This window comes from Oncorhynchus mykiss, unplaced genomic scaffold, assembly GCF_013265735.2.
Source record: "Oncorhynchus mykiss isolate Arlee unplaced genomic scaffold, USDA_OmykA_1.1 un_scaffold_190, whole genome shotgun sequence".
NCBI lineage: Eukaryota > Metazoa > Chordata > Actinopteri > Salmoniformes > Salmonidae > Oncorhynchus > Oncorhynchus mykiss.
In genome coordinates, this window is record NW_023493676.1 from 467,501 (window position 1) to 487,500 (window position 20,000).

Consider the following 20,000-nt stretch of genomic DNA (forward strand, 5'->3'; position numbering starts at 1 on the left):
TGTGTGAGGTGCGTGTGAGGTGTGTAGGTGTGTGAAGTGCGTGTGAGGTGTGTGTTAGGTGTGTGAGGTGTGTGTTAGGTGTGTGTGAGGTGTGTGTTAGGTGTGTGTGAGGTGTGTGTGAGGTGTGTTAGGTGTGTGTGAGGTATGTGAGGTGTGTGTACCTGTGTATTAGGTGTGAGGTGTGTATTAGTTGTGAGTTGTGTGTACCTGTGTATTAGGTGTGAGGTGTGTGTACCTGTGTATTAGGTGTGAGGTGTGTGTACCTGTGTATTAGGTGTGAGGTGTGTGTACCTGTGTATTAGCTGTGAGGCGTGTGTACCTGTGTATTAGCTGTGTGTTGGGTGTGAGGTGTTTATTAGGTGTGAGGTGTGTGTACCTGTGTATTAGTTGTAGGTGTGTGTACCTGTGTATTAGGTGTAGGTGTGTGTACCTGTGTATTAGGTGTAGGTGTGTGTACCTGTGCATTAGGTGTGAGGTGTGTACCTGTGTATTAGGTGTGAGGTGTGTGTTAGGTGTGAGGTGTGTGTACCTGTGCATTAGGTGTGAGGTGTGTGTACCTGTGCATTAGGTGTGAGGTGTGTATACCTGTGTATTAGGTGTGAGGTGTGTATTAGGTGTGAGGTGTGTGTACCTGTGCATTAGGTGTGAGGTGTGTGTACCTGTGTATTATGTGTGAGGAGTGTATTAGGTGTGAGGTGTGTGTACCTGTGCATTAGGTGTGAGGTGTGTGTACCTGTGTATTAGGTGTGAGGTGTGTATTAGGTGTGAGGTGTGTGTACCTGTGTATTAGGTGTGATGAGGTGTGTATTAAGTGTGAGGTGTGTATTAGGTGCGAGGTGTGTGTACCTGTGCATTAGATGTGTGTACCTGTGTATTAGGTGTGAGGTGTGTGTACCTGTGTATTAGGTGTGAGGTGTGTGTACCTGTGTATTAGCTGTGTATTGGGTGTGAGGTGTTTATTAGGTGTGAGGTGTGTGCACCTGTGTATTAGTTGTAGGTGTGTGTACCTGTGTATTAGGTGTAGGTGTGTGTACCTGTGTATTAGGTGTAGGTGTGTGTACCTGTGCATTAGGTGTGAGGTGTGTACCTGTGTATTAGGTGTGAGGTGTGTGTACCTGTGCATTAGGTGTGAGGTGTGTGTACCTGTGCATTAGGTGTGAGGTGTGTGTACCTGTGTATTAGGTGTGACGTGTGTGTACCTGTGCATTAGGTGTGAGGTGTGTGTACCTGTGTATTAGGTGTGAGGTGTGTATTAGGTGTGAGGTGTGTGTACCTGTGCATTAGGTGTGAGGTGTGTGTACCTGTGTATTAGGTGTGAGGTGTGTATTAGGTGTGAGGTGTGTGTACCTGTGTATTAGGTGTGATGAGGTGTGTATTAAGTGTGAGGTGTGTATTAGGTGTGAGGAGTGTGTACCTGTGTATTAGATGTGTGTACCTGTGTATTAGGTGTGAGGTGTGTGTACCTGTGTATTACGTGTGAGGTGTGTGTACCTGCGTATTAGGTGTGTATTAGGTGTGTAGGTGTGTGTACCTGTGTATCAGGTGTGAGGTGTGTATTAGGTGTGAGGTGTGTGTACCTGTGTATTAGGTGTGTGTACCTGTGTATTAGATGTGAGGTGTGTATTAGGTGTGTATTAGGTGTGTGTACCTGTTTATTAGGTGTGAGGTGTGTATTAGGTGTGAGGTGTGTATTAGGTGTGAGGTGTGTGTACCTGTGTATTAGGTGTGTGTACCTGTGTATTAGATGTGAGGTGTGTATTAGGTGTGTGTACCTGTGTATTAGGTGTGTAGGTGTGTATTAGGTGTGAGATGTGTATTAGGTGTGAGGTGTGTATTAGGTGTGTGTACCTGTGTTTTAGGTGTGAGGTGTGTATTAGGTGTGAGGTGTGTATTAGATGTGTGTACCTGTGCATTAGGTGTGAGGTGTGTGTACCTGTGTATTAGGTGTAAGGTGTGTATTAGGTGTGTATTAGGTGTGAGGTGTGTGTACCTGTGTATTAGGTGTGTACCTGTGTATTAGGTGTGTAGGTGTGTGTACCTGTGTATTAGGTGTATACCTATGTATTAGGTGTGTACCTGTGTATTAGGTGTGTAGGTGTGTGTACCTGTGTATTATGTGTTTGTACCTGTGTATTAGGTGTGTATACCTGTGTATTAGGTGTGTACATGTGTATTAGGTGTGTAGGTGTGTGTACCTGTGTATTAGGTGTGTAGGTGTGTGTACCTGTGTACCTGTGTATTAGGTGTGTGTACCTGTGCTGCAGCTCCTGTACTTGTGGTTGTGTCCGTGCAGCAGGAGGCTGAACACCAACATGAGGATCATGATCAGACCAATCAGAGACAGGACCAACAGGAACCACCACTCCTCATAGAAGGGACGGTCCCACAGAGCTACGGACAAGACATATCACTGTTATGAAGGCATTTATATCCAGTCTGGAGACATATCACTGTTATGAAGGCCTTTATAACCAGTCTGGAGACATATCACTGTTATGAAGGCCTTTATAACCAGTCTGGAGACATATCACTGTTATGAAGGCCTTTATAACAAGTCTGGAGACATATCACTGTTATGAAGGCATTTATAACAAGTCTGGAGACATATCACTGTTATGAAGGCCTTTATAACCAGTCTGGAGACAGGATGAAAGACATATCATAGTTATGAAGGCCTTTATAACCAGTCTGGAGACATATCACTGTTATGAAGGCCTTTATAACCAGTCTGGAGACATATCACTGTTATGAAGGCCTTTATAACCAGTCTGGAGACAGGATGGAGACATATCACTGTTATGAAGGCCTTTATATCCAGTCTGGAGACAGGATGGAGACATATCACTGTTATGGAGGCCTTTATAACCAGTCTGGAGACAGGATGGAGACATATCACTGTTATGAAGGCCTTTATAACCAGTCTGGAGACATATCACTGTTATGAAGGCCTTTATAAAAATTCTGGAGACATATCACTGTTATGAAGGCCTTTATAACCAGTCTGGAGACATATCACTGTTATGAAGGCCTTTATAACCAGTCTGGAGACATATCACTGTTATGGTGGCCTTTATAACCAGTCTGGAGACATATCACTGTTATGAAGGCCTTTATAACCAGTCTGGAGACAGGATGGGAGACATATCACTGTTATGAAGTTCTTTACACCCAGTCTGGAGACATATCACTGTTATGAAGGCCTTTATAACCAGTCTGGAGACATATCACTGTTATGGAGGCCTTTATAACCAGTCTGGAGACAGGATGGGAGACATATCACTGTTATAAAGGCCTTTATAACCAGTCTGGAGACAGGATGGAGACATATTACTGTTATGAAGGCCTTTATAACCAGTCTGGAGACATATCACTGTTATGAAGGCCTTTATAACCAGTCTGGAGACATATCACTGTTATGAAGGCCTTTATAACCAGTCTGGTGACATATCACTGTTATGATGGCCTTTATAACCAGTCTGGAGACATATCACTGTTATGGAGGCCTTTATAACCAGTCTGGAGACAGGATGGAGACATATCACTGTTATGGAGGCCTTTATAACCAGTCTGGAGACATATCACTGTTATGAAGGCCTTTATAACCAGTCTGGAGACAGGATGGAGACATATCATTGTTATGAAGGCCTTTATAACCAGTCTGGAGACATATCACTGTTATGAAGGCCTTTATAACCAGTCTGGAGACATATCACTGTTATGAAGGCCTTTATAACCAGTCTGGTGACATATCACTGTTATGATGGCCTTTATAACCAGTCTGGAGACATATCACTGTTATGGAGGCCTTTATAACCAGTCTGGAGACAGGATGGAGACATATCACTGTTATGAAGGCCTTTATAACCAGTCTGGAGACATATCACTGTTATGACGGCCTTTATAACCAGTCTGGAGACATGTCACTGTTATGAAGGCCTTTATAACCAGTGTGGAGACATATCACTGTTATGGAGGCCTTTATAACCAGTCTGGAGACATATCACTGTTATGAAGGCCTTTATAACCAGTCTGGAGACATATCACTGTTATGAAGGCCTTTATAACCAGTCTGGAGACATATCACTGTTATGAAGGCCTTTATAACCAGTCTGGAGACATATCACTGTTATGGAGGCCTTTATAACCAGTCTGGAGACATATCACTGTTATGGAGGCCTTTATAACCAGTCTGGAGACAGGATGGGAGACATATCACTGTTATGAAGGCCTTTATAACCAGTCTGGAGACATATCACTGTTATGAAGGCCTTTATAACCAGTCTGGAGACAGGATGGGAGACATATCACTGTTATGAAGTTCTTTACACCCAGTCTGGAGACATATCACTGTTATGAAGGCCTTTATAACCAGTCTGGAGACATATCACTGTTATGGAGGCCTTTATAACCAGTCTGGAGACAGGATGGGAGACATATCACTGTTATAAAGGCCTTTATAACCAGTCTGGAGACAGGATGGAGACATATTACTGTTATGAAGGCCTTTATAACCAGTCTGGAGACATATCACTGTTATGAAGGCCTTTATAACCAGTCTGGAGACATATCACTGTTATGAAGGCCTTTATAACCAGTCTGGTGACATATCACTGTTTTGATGGCCTTTATAACCAGTCTGGAGACATATCACTGTTATGGAGGCCTTTATAACCAGTCTGGAGACAGGATGGAGACATATCACTGTTATGAAGGCCTTTATAACCAGTCTGGAGACATATCACTGTTATGACGGCCTTTATAACCAGTCTGGAGACATGTCACTGTTATGAAGGCCTTTATAACCAGTCTGGAGACACATCACTGTAATGGAGGCCTTTATAACCAGTCTGGAGACATATCACTGTTATGAAGGCCTTTATAACCAGTCTGGAGACATATCACTGTTATGAAGGCCTTTATAACCAGTCTGGAGACATATCACTGTTATGAAGGCCTTTATAACCAGTCTGGAGACATATCACTGTTATGAAGGCCTTTATAACCAGTCTGGAGACAGGATGGAGACATATCACTGTTATGAAGGCCTTTATAACCAGTCTGGAGACAGGATGGAGACATATCACTGTTATGGAGGCCTTTATAACCAGTCTGGAGACAGGATGGAGACATATCACTGTTATGAAGGCCTTTATAACCAGTCTGGAGACATATCACTGTTATGAAGGCCTTTATAACCATTCTGGAGACATATCACTGTTATGAAGGCCTTTATAACCAGTCTGGAGACATATCACTGTTATGAAGGCCTTTATAACCAGTCTGGAGACATATCACTGTTATGGTGGCCTTTATAACCAGTCTGGAGAGAGGATGGGAGACATATCACTGTTATGAAGGCCTTTATAACCAGTCTGGAGACATATCACTGTTATGAAGGCCTTTATAACCAGTCTGGAGACATATCACTGTTATGGAGGCCTTTATAACCAGTCTGGAGACAGGATGGGAGACATATCACTGTTATAAAGGCCTTTATAACCAGTCTGGAGACAGGATGGAGACATATCACTGTTATGAAGGCCTTTATAACCAGTCTGGAGACATATCACTGTTATGAAGGCCTTTATAACCAGTCTGGAGACAGGATGGGAGACATATCACTGTTATGGAGGCCTTTATAACCAGTCTGGAGACATATCACTGTTATGAAGGCCTTTATAACCAGTCTGGAGACAGGATGGAGACATATCATTGTTATGAAGGCCTTTATAACCAGTCTGGAGACATATCACTGTTATGAAGGCCTTTATAACCAGTCTGGAGACATATCACTGTTATGAAGGCCTTTATAACCAGTCTGGTGACATATCACTGTTATGATGGCCTTTATAACCAGTCTGGAGACATATCACTGTTATGGAGGCCTTTATAACCAGTCTGGAGACAGGATGGAGACATATCACTGTTATGAAGGCCTTTATAACCAGTCTGGAGACATATCACTGTTATGACGGCCTTTATAACCAGTCTGGAGAAATGTCACTGTTATGAAGGCCTTTATAACCAGTGTGGAGACATATCACTGTTATGGAGGCCTTTATAACCAGTCTGGAGACATATCACTGTTATGAAGGCCTTTATAACCAGTCTGGAGACATATCACTGTTATGGAGGCCTTTATAACCAGTCTGGAGACAGGATGGAGACATATCACTGTTATGGAGGCCTTTATAACCAGTCTGGAGACATATCACTGTTATGAAGGCCTTTATAACCAGTCTGGAGACAGGATGGAGACATATCATTGTTATGAAGGCCTTTATAACCAGTCTGGAGACATATCACTGTTATGAAGGCCTTTATAACCAGTCTGGAGACATATCACTGTTATGAAGGCCTTTATAACCAGTCTGGTGACATATCACTGTTATGATGGCCTTTATAACCAGTCTGGAGACATATCACTGTTATGGAGGCCTTTATAACCAGTCTGGAGACAGGATGGAGACATATCACTGTTATGAAGGCCTTTATAACCAGTCTGGAGACATATCACTGTTATGACGGCCTTTATAACCAGTCTGGAGACATGTCACTGTTATGAAGGCCTTTATAACCAGTGTGGAGACATATCACTGTTATGGAGGCTTTTATAACCAGTCTGGAGACATATCACTGTTATGAAGGCCTTTATAACCAGTCTGGAGACATATCACTGTTATGAAGGCCTTTATAACCAGTCTGGAGACATATCACTGTTATGAAGGCCTTTATAACCAGTCTGGAGACATATCACTGTTATGGAGGCCTTTATAACCAGTCTGGAGACATATCACTGTTATGGAGGCCTTTATAACCAGTCTGGAGACAGGATGGGAGACATATCACTGTTATGAAGGCCTTTATAACCAGTCTGGAGACATATCACTGTTATGAAGGCCTTTATAACCAGTCTGGAGACAGGATGGGAGACATATCACTGTTATGAAGTTCTTTACACCCAGTCTGGAGACATATCACTGTTATGAAGGCCTTTATAACCAGTCTGGAGACATATCACTGTTATGGAGGCCTTTATAACCAGTCTGGAGACAGGATGGGAGACATATCACTGTTATAAAGGCCTTTATAACCAGTCTGGAGACAGGATGGAGACATATTACTGTTATGAAGGCCTTTATAACCAGTCTGGAGACATATCACTGTTATGAAGGCCTTTATAACCAGTCTGGAGACATATCACTGTTATGAAGGCCTTTATAACCAGTCTGGTGACATATCACTGTTATGATGGCCTTTATAACCAGTCTGGAGACATATCACTGTTATGGAGGCCTTTATAACCAGTCTGGAGACAGGATGGAGACATATCACTGTTATGAAGGCCTTTATAACCAGTCTGGAGACATATCACTGTTATGACGGCCTTTATAACCAGTCTGGAGACATGTCACTGTTATGAAGGCCTTTATAACCAGTCTGGAGACACATCACTGTAATGGAGGCCTTTATAACCAGTCTGGAGACATATCACTGTTATGAAGGCCTTTATAACCAGTCTGGAGACATATCACTGTTATGAAGGCCTTTATAACCAGTCTGGAGACATATCACTGTTATGAAGGCCTTTATAACCAGTCTGGAGACATATCACTGTTATGAAGGCCTTTATAACCAGTCTGGAGACAGGATGGAGACATATCACTGTTATGAAGGCCTTTATAACCAGTCTGGAGACAGGATGGAGACATATCACTGTTATGAAGGCCTTTATAACCAGTCTGGAGACATATCACTGTTATGAAGGCCTTTATAACCATTCTGGAGACATATCACTGTTATGAAGGCCTTTATAACCAGTCTGGAGACATATCACTGTTATGAAGGCCTTTATAACCAGTCTGGAGACATATCACTGTTATGGTGGCCTTTATAACCAGTCTGGAGAGAGGATGGGAGACATATCACTGTTATGAAGGCCTTTATAACCAGTCTGGAGACATATCACTGTTATGAAGGCCTTTATAACCAGTCTGGAGACATATCACTGTTATGGAGGCCTTTATAACCAGTCTGGAGACAGGATGGGAGACATATCACTGTTATAAAGGCCTTTATAACCAGTCTGGAGACAGGATGGAGACATATCACTGTTATGAAGGCCTTTATAACCAGTCTGGAGACATATCACTGTTATGAAGGCCTTTATAACCAGTCTGGAGACAGGATGGGAGACATATCACTGTTATGGAGGCCTTTATAACCAGTCTGGAGACATATCACTGTTATGAAGGCCTTTATAACCAGTCTGGAGACAGGATGGAGACATATCATTGTTATGAAGGCCTTTATAACCAGTCTGGAGACATATCACTGTTATGAAGGCCTTTATAACCAGTCTGGAGACATATCACTGTTATGAAGGCCTTTATAACCAGTCTGGTGACATATCACTGTTATGATGGCCTTTATAACCAGTCTGGAGACATATCACTGTTATGGAGGCCTTTATAACCAGTCTGGAGACAGGATGGAGACATATCACTGTTATGAAGGCCTTTATAACCAGTCTGGAGACATATCACTGTTATGACGGCCTTTATAACCAGTCTGGAGAAATGTCACTGTTATGAAGGCCTTTATAACCAGTGTGGAGACATATCACTGTTATGGAGGCCTTTATAACCAGTCTGGAGACATATCACTGTTATGAAGGCCTTTATAACCAGTCTGGAGACATATCACTGTTATGGAGGCCTTTATAACCAGTCTGGAGACAGGATGGAGACATATCACTGTTATGGAGGCCTTTATAACCAGTCTGGAGACATATCACTGTTATGAAGGCCTTTATAACCAGTCTGGAGACAGGATGGAGACATATCATTGTTATGAAGGCCTTTATAACCAGTCTGGAGACATATCACTGTTATGAAGGCCTTTATAACCAGTCTGGAGACATATCACTGTTATGAAGGCCTTTATAACCAGTCTGGTGACATATCACTGTTATGATGGCCTTTATAACCAGTCTGGAGACATATCACTGTTATGGAGGCCTTTATAACCAGTCTGGAGACAGGATGGAGACATATCACTGTTATGAAGGCCTTTATAACCAGTCTGGAGACATATCACTGTTATGACGGCCTTTATAACCAGTCTGGAGACATGTCACTGTTATGAAGGCCTTTATAACCAGTGTGGAGACATATCACTGTTATGGAGGCCTTTATAACCAGTCTGGAGACATATCACTGTTATGAAGGCCTTTATAACCAGTCTGGAGACATATCACTGTTATGAAGGCCTTTATAACCAGTCTGGAGACATATCACTGTTATGAAGGCCTTTATAACCAGTCTGGAGACATATCACTGTTATGGAGGCCTTTATAACCAGTCTGGAGACATATCACTGTTATGGAGGCCTTTATAACCAGTCTGGAGACAGGATGGGAGACATATCACTGTTATGAAGGCCTTTATAACCAGTCTGGAGACATATCACTGTTATGAAGGCCTTTATAACCAGTCTGGAGACAGGATGGGAGACATATCACTGTTATGAAGTTCTTTACACCCAGTCTGGAGACATATCACTGTTATGAAGGCCTTTATAACCAGTCTGGAGACATATCACTGTTATGGAGGCCTTTATAACCAGTCTGGAGACAGGATGGGAGACATATCACTGTTATAAAGGCCTTTATAACCAGTCTGGAGACAGGATGGAGACATATTACTGTTATGAAGGCCTTTATAACCAGTCTGGAGACATATCACTGTTATGAAGGCCTTTATAACCAGTCTGGAGACATATCACTGTTATGAAGGCCTTTATAACCAGTCTGGTGACATATCACTGTTATGATGGCCTTTATAACCAGTCTGGAGACATATCACTGTTATGGAGGCCTTTATAACCAGTCTGGAGACAGGATGGAGACATATCACTGTTATGAAGGCCTTTATAACCAGTCTGGAGACATATCACTGTTATGACGGCCTTTATAACCAGTCTGGAGACATGTCACTGTTATGAAGGCCTTTATAACCAGTCTGGAGACACATCACTGTAATGGAGGCCTTTATAACCAGTCTGGAGACATATCACTGTTATGAAGGCCTTTATAACCAGTCTGGAGACATATCACTGTTATGAAGGCCTTTATAACCAGTCTGGAGACATATCACTGTTATGAAGGCCTTTAAAACCAGTCTGGAGACATATCACTGTTATGAAGGCCTTTATAACCAGTCTGGAGACAGGATGGAGACATATCACTGTTATGAAGGCCTTTATAACCAGTCTGGAGACAGGATGGAGACATATCACTGTTATGGAGGCCTTTATAACCAGTCTGGAGACAGGATGGAGACATATCACTGTTATGAAGGCCTTTATAACCAGTCTGGAGACATATCACTGTTATGAAGGCCTTTATAACCATTCTGGAGACATATCACTGTTATGAAGGCCTTTATAACCAGTCTGGAGACATATCACTGTTATGAAGGCCTTTATAACCAGTCTGGAGACATATCACTGTTATGGTGGCCTTTATAACCAGTCTGGAGAGAGGATGGGAGACATATCACTGTTATGAAGGCCTTTATAACCAGTCTGGAGACATATCACTGTTATGAAGGCCTTTATAACCAGTCTGGAGACATATCACTGTTATGGAGGCCTTTATAACCAGTCTGGAGACAGGATGGGAGACATATCACTGTTATAAAGGCCTTTATAACCAGTCTGGAGACAGGATGGAGACATATCACTGTTATGAAGGCCTTTATAACCAGTCTGGAGACATATCACTGTTATGAAGGCCTTTATAACCAGTCTGGAGACAGGATGGGAGACATATCACTGTTATGGAGGCCTTTATAACCAGTCTGGAGACATATCACTGTTATGAAGGCCTTTATAACCAGTCTGGAGACAGGATGGAGACATATCATTGTTATGAAGGCCTTTATAACCAGTCTGGAGACATATCACTGTTATGAAGGCCTTTATAACCAGTCTGGAGACATATCACTGTTATGAAGGCCTTTATAACCAGTCTGGTGACATATCACTGTTATGATGGCCTTTATAACCAGTCTGGAGACATATCACTGTTATGGAGGCCTTTATAACCAGTCTGGAGACAGGATGGAGACATATCACTGTTATGAAGGCCTTTATAACCAGTCTGGAGACATATCACTGTTATGACGGCCTTTATAACCAGTCTGGAGAAATGTCACTGTTATGAAGGCCTTTATAACCAGTGTGGAGACATATCACTGTTATGGAGGCCTTTATAACCAGTCTGGAGACATATCACTGTTATGAAGGCCTTTATAACCAGTCTGGAGACATATCACTGTTATGAAGGCCTTTATAACCAGTCTGGAGACATATCACTGTTATGAAGGCCTTTATAACCAGTCTGGAGACATATCACTGTTATGGAGGCCTTTATAACCAGTCTGGAGACATATCACTGTTATGGAGGCCTTTATAACCAGTCTGGAGACAGGATGGAGACATATCACTGTTATGAAGGCCTTTATAACCAGCCTGGAGACATATCACTTTCATGAAGGCCTTTATAACCAGTCTGGAGACATATCACTGTTATGAAGGCCTTTGTAACCAGTCTGGTGACATATCACTGTTATGAAGGCCTTTATAACCAGTCTGGAGACAGGATGGAGACATATCACTGTTATGAAGGCCTTTATAACCAGTCTGGAGACAGGATGAAAGACATATCACCGTTATGAAGGCCTTTATAACCAGTCTGGTGACAGGATGGATACATATCACTGTTATGAAGGCCTTTATAACCAGTCTGGAGACATATCACTGTTATGAAGGCCTTTAGAACCAGTCTGGAGACAGGATGCTGTTGATACTGTTACAGCTGGAGCTGCTTCAGTCTGACACTAGATGGCAGCACAGTGTTAACACAGAGACTGTGTTACTGTGTCTGTGTCTGTGCGTGTGTGTGTGTGTGTGTGTGTGTGTGTGTGTGTGTGTGTTTACCAGCGAGCGCGGTGGACGGCGTGCTGGGTTCCCCATAACCGTAGCGATTGACAGCGATGACACGGAACTCATATCCGACCCCTGACCTCAGACGGTCCATCTCCACGGTTACTGACCTACTGCTGGGGGGGAGGAGCCTGACAAACGAGTCCCACATCCCTTCATCTGAAGAGCGAGAGAGAGACGGGGAAGAGAGAGAGGGGGGAAGAGTGAGAGGGAGAGAGGAGGGTAGAGAGAGAATGAAAAAGGAAGTGTAAATATCATAGGAAAGATAGGAGAGGAAAGAGAGAAGGAGACACCACACACACACACACACACACACACACACACCACATACACCACGGACACACATTTGCTTGCTCACCTGAGGGACGAGCCTCGATGATGTAACCTATGACAGGTCCCGCCCCCGCGTCTCCCTCCGACCAATGAATGGTCAGCGCCGAGGAGGACTTGGTGACTGACATCTCCATGGGCGAACCAGGGGTGCCTGGGGGAGAGAGGGAGGAGCCATTCAGACCATATAAAAACACAGAGACCTGTAGATGTTGGGGATGTTGTTGTGTATAGCAGGTCTGGAGCTGAACACACATAAACCTAACACACTTAACACACACTTCACATACACACACACCTCACACACTTCACATACACACACACCTCACACACTTCACATACACACACACCTCACACACTTCACATACACACACACACCTCACACACTTCACATACACACACACACCTCACACACTTCACATACACACACACCTCACACACTTCACATACACACACACCTCACACACTTCACATACACACACACCTCACACACTTCACATACACACACACCTCACACACTTCACATACACACACACCTCACACACTTCACATACACACACACCACATACGGCGATATCAGATGGCGCTGAAGAACATGGCTGACGTTTTTTTATATATATTTTTTTTTCTCCGCCTCGAACCAATTGTACTATTTTTTTTATTTAAATTTGCGTTTTTGTGTAACTTATTTTTTAACTTATTTTTGTACATAATGTTGCTGCTACCGTCTCCTATCACCGAAAATACCTTCTGGACATCAGGAGATTACTCACCGCGGACTGGAATAAACGTTTTCCTTTAACGAGTGAGAAGGATATCCTGCTTTCACCGGAACAGGCCCAGATCCACGCCTTTCACTGGGAACAGGCCCAGATCCACTCCTTTCACTGGGAACAGGCCCAGATCCACGCCTTTCACTGGGAACAGGCCCAGATCCACGCCTTTCACTAGAACAGGCCCAGATCCATGCCTTTCACTGGGAACAGGCCCAGATCCACGCCTTTCACTGGAACAGGCCCAGATCCACGCCTTTCACTGGAACAGGCCCAGATCCACGCCTTTCACTGGAACAGGCCCAGATCCACGCCTTTCACTGGAACAGGCCCAGATCCACGGCTTTCACTGGAACAGGCCCAGATCCACGCCTTTCACTGGAACAGGCCCAGATCCACGGCTTTCACTGGAACAGGCCCAGATCCACGCCTTTCACGGGAACAGGCCCAGGTCCACGCCTTTCACTGGAACAGGCCCAGATCCACGCCTTTCACGGGAACAGGCCGAGATCCACGCCTTTCACGGGAACAGGCCCAGATCCACGCCTTTCACCGGAACAGGCCCAGATCCACGCCTTTCACTGGAACAGGCCCAGATCCACGCCTTTCACTGGAACAGGCCCAGATCCACGCCTTTCACTGGAACAGGCCCAGATCCACGCCTTTCACTGGAACAGGCCCAGATCCACTCCTTTCACTGGAACAGGCCCAGATCCACGGCTTTCACTGGAACAGGCCCAGATCCACGCCTTTCACTGGAACAGGCCCAGATCCACGCCTTTCACTGGAACAGGCCCAGATCCACGCCTTTCACGGGAACAGGCCCAGGTCCACGCCTTTCACTGGAACAGGCCCAGATCCACGCCTTTCACGGGAACAGGCCCAGATCCACGCCTTTCATGGGAACAGGCCCAGATCCACGCCTTTCACCGGAACAGGCCCAGATCCACGCCTTTCACTGGGAACAGGCCCAGATCCACGCCTTTCACTGGGAACAGGCCCAGATCCACGCCTTTCACTGGGAACAGGCCCAGATCCACACCTTTCACTGGAACAGGCCCAGATCCACGCCTTTCACTAGAACAGGCCCAGATCCATGCCTTTCACTGGGAACAGGCCCAGATCCACGCCTTTCACTGGAACAGGCCCAGATCCACGGCTTTCACTGGAACAGGCCCAGATCCACGCCTTTCACTGGAACAGGCCCAGATCCACGGCTTTCACTGGAACAGGCCCAGATCCACGCCTTTCACTGGAACAGGCCCAGATCCACGCCTTTCACTGGAACAGGCCCAGATCCACGCCTTTCACTGGAACAGGCCCAGATCCACGCCTTTCACTGGAACAGGCCCAGATCCACGCCTTTCACTGGAACAGGCCCAGATCCACGCCTTTCACTGGAACAGGCCCAGATCCACGCCTTTCACTGGAACAGGCCCAGATCCACGCCTTTCACCGGAACAGGCCCAGATCCACGCCTTTCACCGGAACAGGCCCAGATCCACGCCTTTCACTGGAACAGGCCCAGATCCACGCCTTTCACGGGAACAGGCCCAGATCCACGCCTTTCACCGGAACAGGCCCAGATCCACGCCTTTCACTGGAACAGGCCCAGATCCACGCCTTTTGCGTGAAGAAAAGGTGCTGCGAAAAGGGGCAGCAGATCCTTCTGAGAATCCGGAGGCGAGCGAGTAAACTCCCACTGCCTTCCATTCTTCTTGCCAACGTGCAATCATAGGAAAATAAAATTGATGGTCTGCGATTAAAATGATCCTACCAACGGGACGTTAGAAACTGTAACATCTTATGTTTCACCGAGACGTGGCTGAACGACGATACGGACAATATAGAGCTGGCGGGATTTCCCATGAACCGGCGGAACAGACACGCTACCTGTCATGGAAATTTCCTCTATTTACCAAATCATGAGCGCAAACCACAACACAAGTCAGAGTTAGTTATCAAAGTCCATCTTTAATTATATGAGCTCTATCACAACCCTGTGACTCTCAGGCAATTCAGTGTCTATCAATGAATTCTCTGAGAGCCCCCCTACATTGCAACTGAGATCCTTTAATAGCAAAGAACACACATAGTCAGACAGCATAGACAAAACAAATCGTTCAGCTTTGTCTCCTTAGAACAGATAACTGCAACCCTGCCACAATATTATACAAAAATAACATTCTTGATGAGAAGTAACTTACAAACTTATGATGAATATAAAACATCTTACCTATGTTACCCACCAATTCTGATTATTCCCCAACATACCTCTGGTAAGACGAGTATGTTTTGTCAAAACAGCTGGTGCGCGATGTCTAATATTAAAGAAGTCTCAAGGTATTGCTCGCCTGAGGTAGAGAACCTCATGATAAGCTGTAGACCACACTATCTACCCAGAGTGTTCTCATCTGTGCTAATCGTAGCCGTCTATTTACCACCACAAAGCGAAGCTGGCACTAAGACAGCTCTCAACCAACTCTATAAGGCCATAAGCAAACAAGAAAATGCTCACCCAGAAGCGGCGCTCCTAGTGGCCGGGGACTTTACTGCAGGCAAACTTAAATCAGTTTGACCAAATTTTTACCAGCATGTCACATGTGCAACCAGGGGAAATAAACATCCTAGACCACCTTTACTCCACACACAGAGAAGCTCAGCAAATCTGACCATAATTCTATCCTCCTAATTCTTGTTTACAATTGAGGAATATACCACCTCAGTCATTGGCTTCATCAATAAATGCATTGATGACGTCGTCCCCACAGTGACTGTACGTACATATCCCAACCAGAAGCCATGGATTACAGGCAACATCCACATAAAGGCTAGAACTTTCAAGGATCGGGAGACTAATCCGGACGCTTATAAAAAATCCCGCTATGCCCTCAGATGAACCATCAAACAAGCAAAGCGTCAATACAGGATAAAGATTGAATCCTACTACACCAGCTCTGACGCTCGTCAGATGTGGCAGGGCTTGAAAACTATTACAGACTACAAAGAGAAACCCTGACGCGACCTGCCCATTGACGCGAGCCTACCAGACGAGCCAAATGCCTTTTATGCTTGCTTCAAGGCAAGCAACACTGAAGCATGCACGAGACCACCAGCTGTTCTGGATGACTGTGTGATAATGCTTTCGGTAGTCGATGTGAACAAAACCTTTAAACAGGTCAACATTTACAAAGATACTGGGCCAGACAGATTACCAGGACCTGTACTCAAAGCATGCGCTGACCAACTGTCAAGTGTCTTCACTGACATTTTTCCCTGACAGAGTCTGTAATGCCTACATGTTTCAAACAGACCAACACAGTCCCTGTGCCCAAGGAAGCGAAGGGAACCTGCCTAAATGATTACCGCCCCATGGGACTCATGTCGGTAGCCATGAAGTGCTTTGAACGGCTGATCATGGCTCACATCAACAGCATCCTCCCGGACACCCTAGACCCAATCCAATTCGCATTCCGCCCCAACAGATCCACAGATGCACTCCACACTGCCCTTTCACCTGGACAAAAGGAACACCTCTGTGAGAATGCTGTTCATTGACTACAACTCAGCGTTCAACACCATAGTGCCCACGAAGCTCATCACTAAGCTAAGGACTCTGGGATTAAACACCTCCCTCTGCAACTGGATCCTGGACTAAAAAGATTTGGCATGGGTCCCCAGATCCTCAAAAGGTTCTACAGCTGCACCATCGAGAGCATCTTGACCCGTTGCATCACCGCCTGGTATGGCAACTGCTCTGCATCTGACCGTAAGGCGCTACACAGGGTAGTGAGAACGGCCCAGTACATCACTGGGGCCAAGCTTCCTGCCATCCAGGACCTATATAATAAGTGGTGTCAGAGGAAGGCCCCAAAAATTGTCAGAGACTCCAGTCACACAAGGTACCGGAGCGCCAAGTCAAGGACCAAAAGGCTCCTCAACAGCTTCTACCCCCAAGCCATAAGACTGCTGAACAATTCATAAAATCGCCATCGGACAATTTACATTGACTCCTCCCCTTTTCTACACTGCTGCTACCTGCTGTTTATTATCTATGCAGAGTCACTTCACCCCTACCTTTAACCTGTACCCCCGCACACTGACGCTGTGCCGGTGCCCCCTGTATGTAGCCTTCCATTGTGTAGGTATGTATATAGCCTTCCATTGTGTAGGTGTATATATAGCCTGGTTATTGTGTAGGTATGTATATAGCCTCGTTATTCTTATGGTGTTACTTTTTATTAGTACTTTTAATTCTAGTCTACTTCTTCTTCTTGAACTGCACCGTTGGTTAAGGGCTTGTAAGTAAAGCATTTCACGGTGAAGTCTACACTTGTTGTATTCGGCGCATGTTTGATTTGATACACACTACACACACCTCACACACTACACAACACACTTCTCACACACTACACACACCTCACACAACTCCCACACCTATACACTACACTCACACACCTCACACACTACACTCACACACCTCACACACCTCACACACTACACACACATCTCACACACCTCACACACATCTCACACACCTCACACACCTCACACACTACACACACTTCACACACCTCACACACCTACACACTACACTCATACACCTCACACACGACACTCACACACCTCAAACACCTAACACACTACACACACACACACCTCACACACCACACACACACACACTCTCACACCTCACATATTACACACACACACACCTCACACACTACACACACCTCACACACTACAAATACACCTCACACACTAAACACACTCACCTCACACACAACACACACACACACCTCACACAATGTACACACACACCTCTCACACACACCTCACACACTACACACACACCTCACACACTATACACACACACCTCACACACACCTCACACACACACCTCACACACCATACACACACCTAACCCCCCCCACCTCTCCTTACCCTGTAGAGGCTGTGAGGTGACGTTACAGTGGGCAGCAGGTCCGTAGCTGACTGTTCTGGCCTGGACACTGAACCTGTAGATTACTCCTTTAGTCAGGTCTCTGACCTTCAACCAACGCTGCCAGCTACCCTTCACCTCCACCGTCACCACCCGACTCACACCTAGACACACACACACACACACACACACACACACACACACACACACACAAACACACACGCACGCACGCACACACACACTCATTAAAACATGCATAGATATACAAACACCATTAAACACCATTAAACACCATTAAACACCACTAAACACCATTAAACACCACTAAACACCATTAAACACCATTAAACACCATTAAACACCAATAAACACCATTAATCACCATTAAACACCACTAAACACCACTAAACACCACTAAACACCACTAAACACCATTAAACACCACTAAACACCATTAAACACCATTAATCACCATTAAACACCACTAAACACCATTAAACACCACTAAACACCACTAAACACCATTAATCACCAATAAACACCACTAAACACCATTAATCACCATTAAACACCACTAAACACCATTAAACACCATTAAACACCACTAAACACCACTAATCACCACTAAACACCACTAAACACCATTAATCACCATTAAACACCACTAAACACCACTAAACACCATTAATCACCACTAAACACCACTAAACACCATGAATCACCATTAAACACCCCTAAACACCATTAAACACCACTAAACACCATTAATCACCATTAATCAGCGTTAAACACCATTAAACACAACTAAACACCATTAATCACCATTAAACACAATTAAACACCATTAAACACCATTATACACCAATAAACACTATTAAACACCATTAAACACCACTAAACACCATTAAACACCAATAAACACCATTAAACACCATTAAACACCAATAAACACCATTAAACACCATTAAACACCACTAAACACCATTAAACACCATTAAACATAATTAAACACCACTAAACACCACTAAACACCATTAATCACCATTAAACACCACTAAACACCACTAAACACCATTAATCACCACTAAACACCACTAAACACCATGAATCACCATTAAACACCCCTAAACACCATTAAACACCACTAAACACCATTAATCACCATTAATCAGCGTTAAACACCATTAAACACCACTAAACACCATTAATCACCATTAAACACAATTAAACACCATTAAACACCATTATACACCAATAAACACCATTAAACACCACTAAACACCACTAAACACCATTAAACACCACTAAACACCATTAAACACCACTAAACACCACTAAACACCACTAAACACCATTAAACACCATTAAACACCACTAAACACCATTAATCACCATTAAACACCAATAAACGCCATTAAACACCATTAAACACCACTAAACACCATTAAACACCATTAAACACCATTAAACACCACTAAACACCACTAAACAACATCAAGTCAAGACAGACGCAGAAACTGGTGTGTGTGTTGTTAGGTGTGTGTGTGTGTTGTTAGGTGTGTGAGTGTGTTGTTAGGTGTGTGTGTGTTGTTAGGTGTGTGTGTGTTGCTAGGCGTGTGTGTGTTGTTAGGTGTGTGTGTGTTGTTAGGTATGTGAGTGTGTTGTTAGGTGTGTGTATGTTGTTAGGTGTGTGTGTGTTGCTAGGTGTGTGTGTGTGTGTGTGTGTGTGTGTGTGTGTGTGTTGTTAGGCGTGTGAGTGTGTGTGTGTGTTTTTAGGTGTGTGTGTGTTGCTAGGTGTGTGTGTGTGTTGTTAGGTGTGTGTTTGTTGCTAGGTGTGTGTGTGTTGCTAGGTGTGTGTGTGTTGGTAGAGGTGTGAGTGTGTGTTAGGTGTGTGTGTTGCTAGGTGTGTGTGTGTGTGTTGTTAGGCGTGTGAGTGTGTGTTAGGT

At 44.4% G+C, this 20,000-nt stretch overlaps 1 protein-coding gene across 3 annotated transcripts in view; it reads right to left on the bottom strand.

Annotated features, from left to right (window-relative positions):
* Positions 1–20,000, bottom strand: part of LOC110517267 (protein sidekick-1-like) — a 382,699-nt gene that overhangs the window by 5,228 nt on the left and 357,471 nt on the right. For all 3 annotated transcript variants that reach the window (XM_036972702.1, XM_036972703.1, XM_036972704.1), the window contains 4 exons: positions 18,057–18,218; positions 12,368–12,493; positions 12,004–12,168; positions 2,254–2,391 (listed from right to left, as the gene is read on the bottom strand). In XM_036972702.1, coding sequence (XP_036828597.1) covers positions 2,254–2,391; positions 12,004–12,168; positions 12,368–12,493; positions 18,057–18,218 — 591 coding nt within the window. The remainder of the gene's footprint in view (positions 1–2,253; positions 2,392–12,003; positions 12,169–12,367; positions 12,494–18,056; positions 18,219–20,000) is intronic.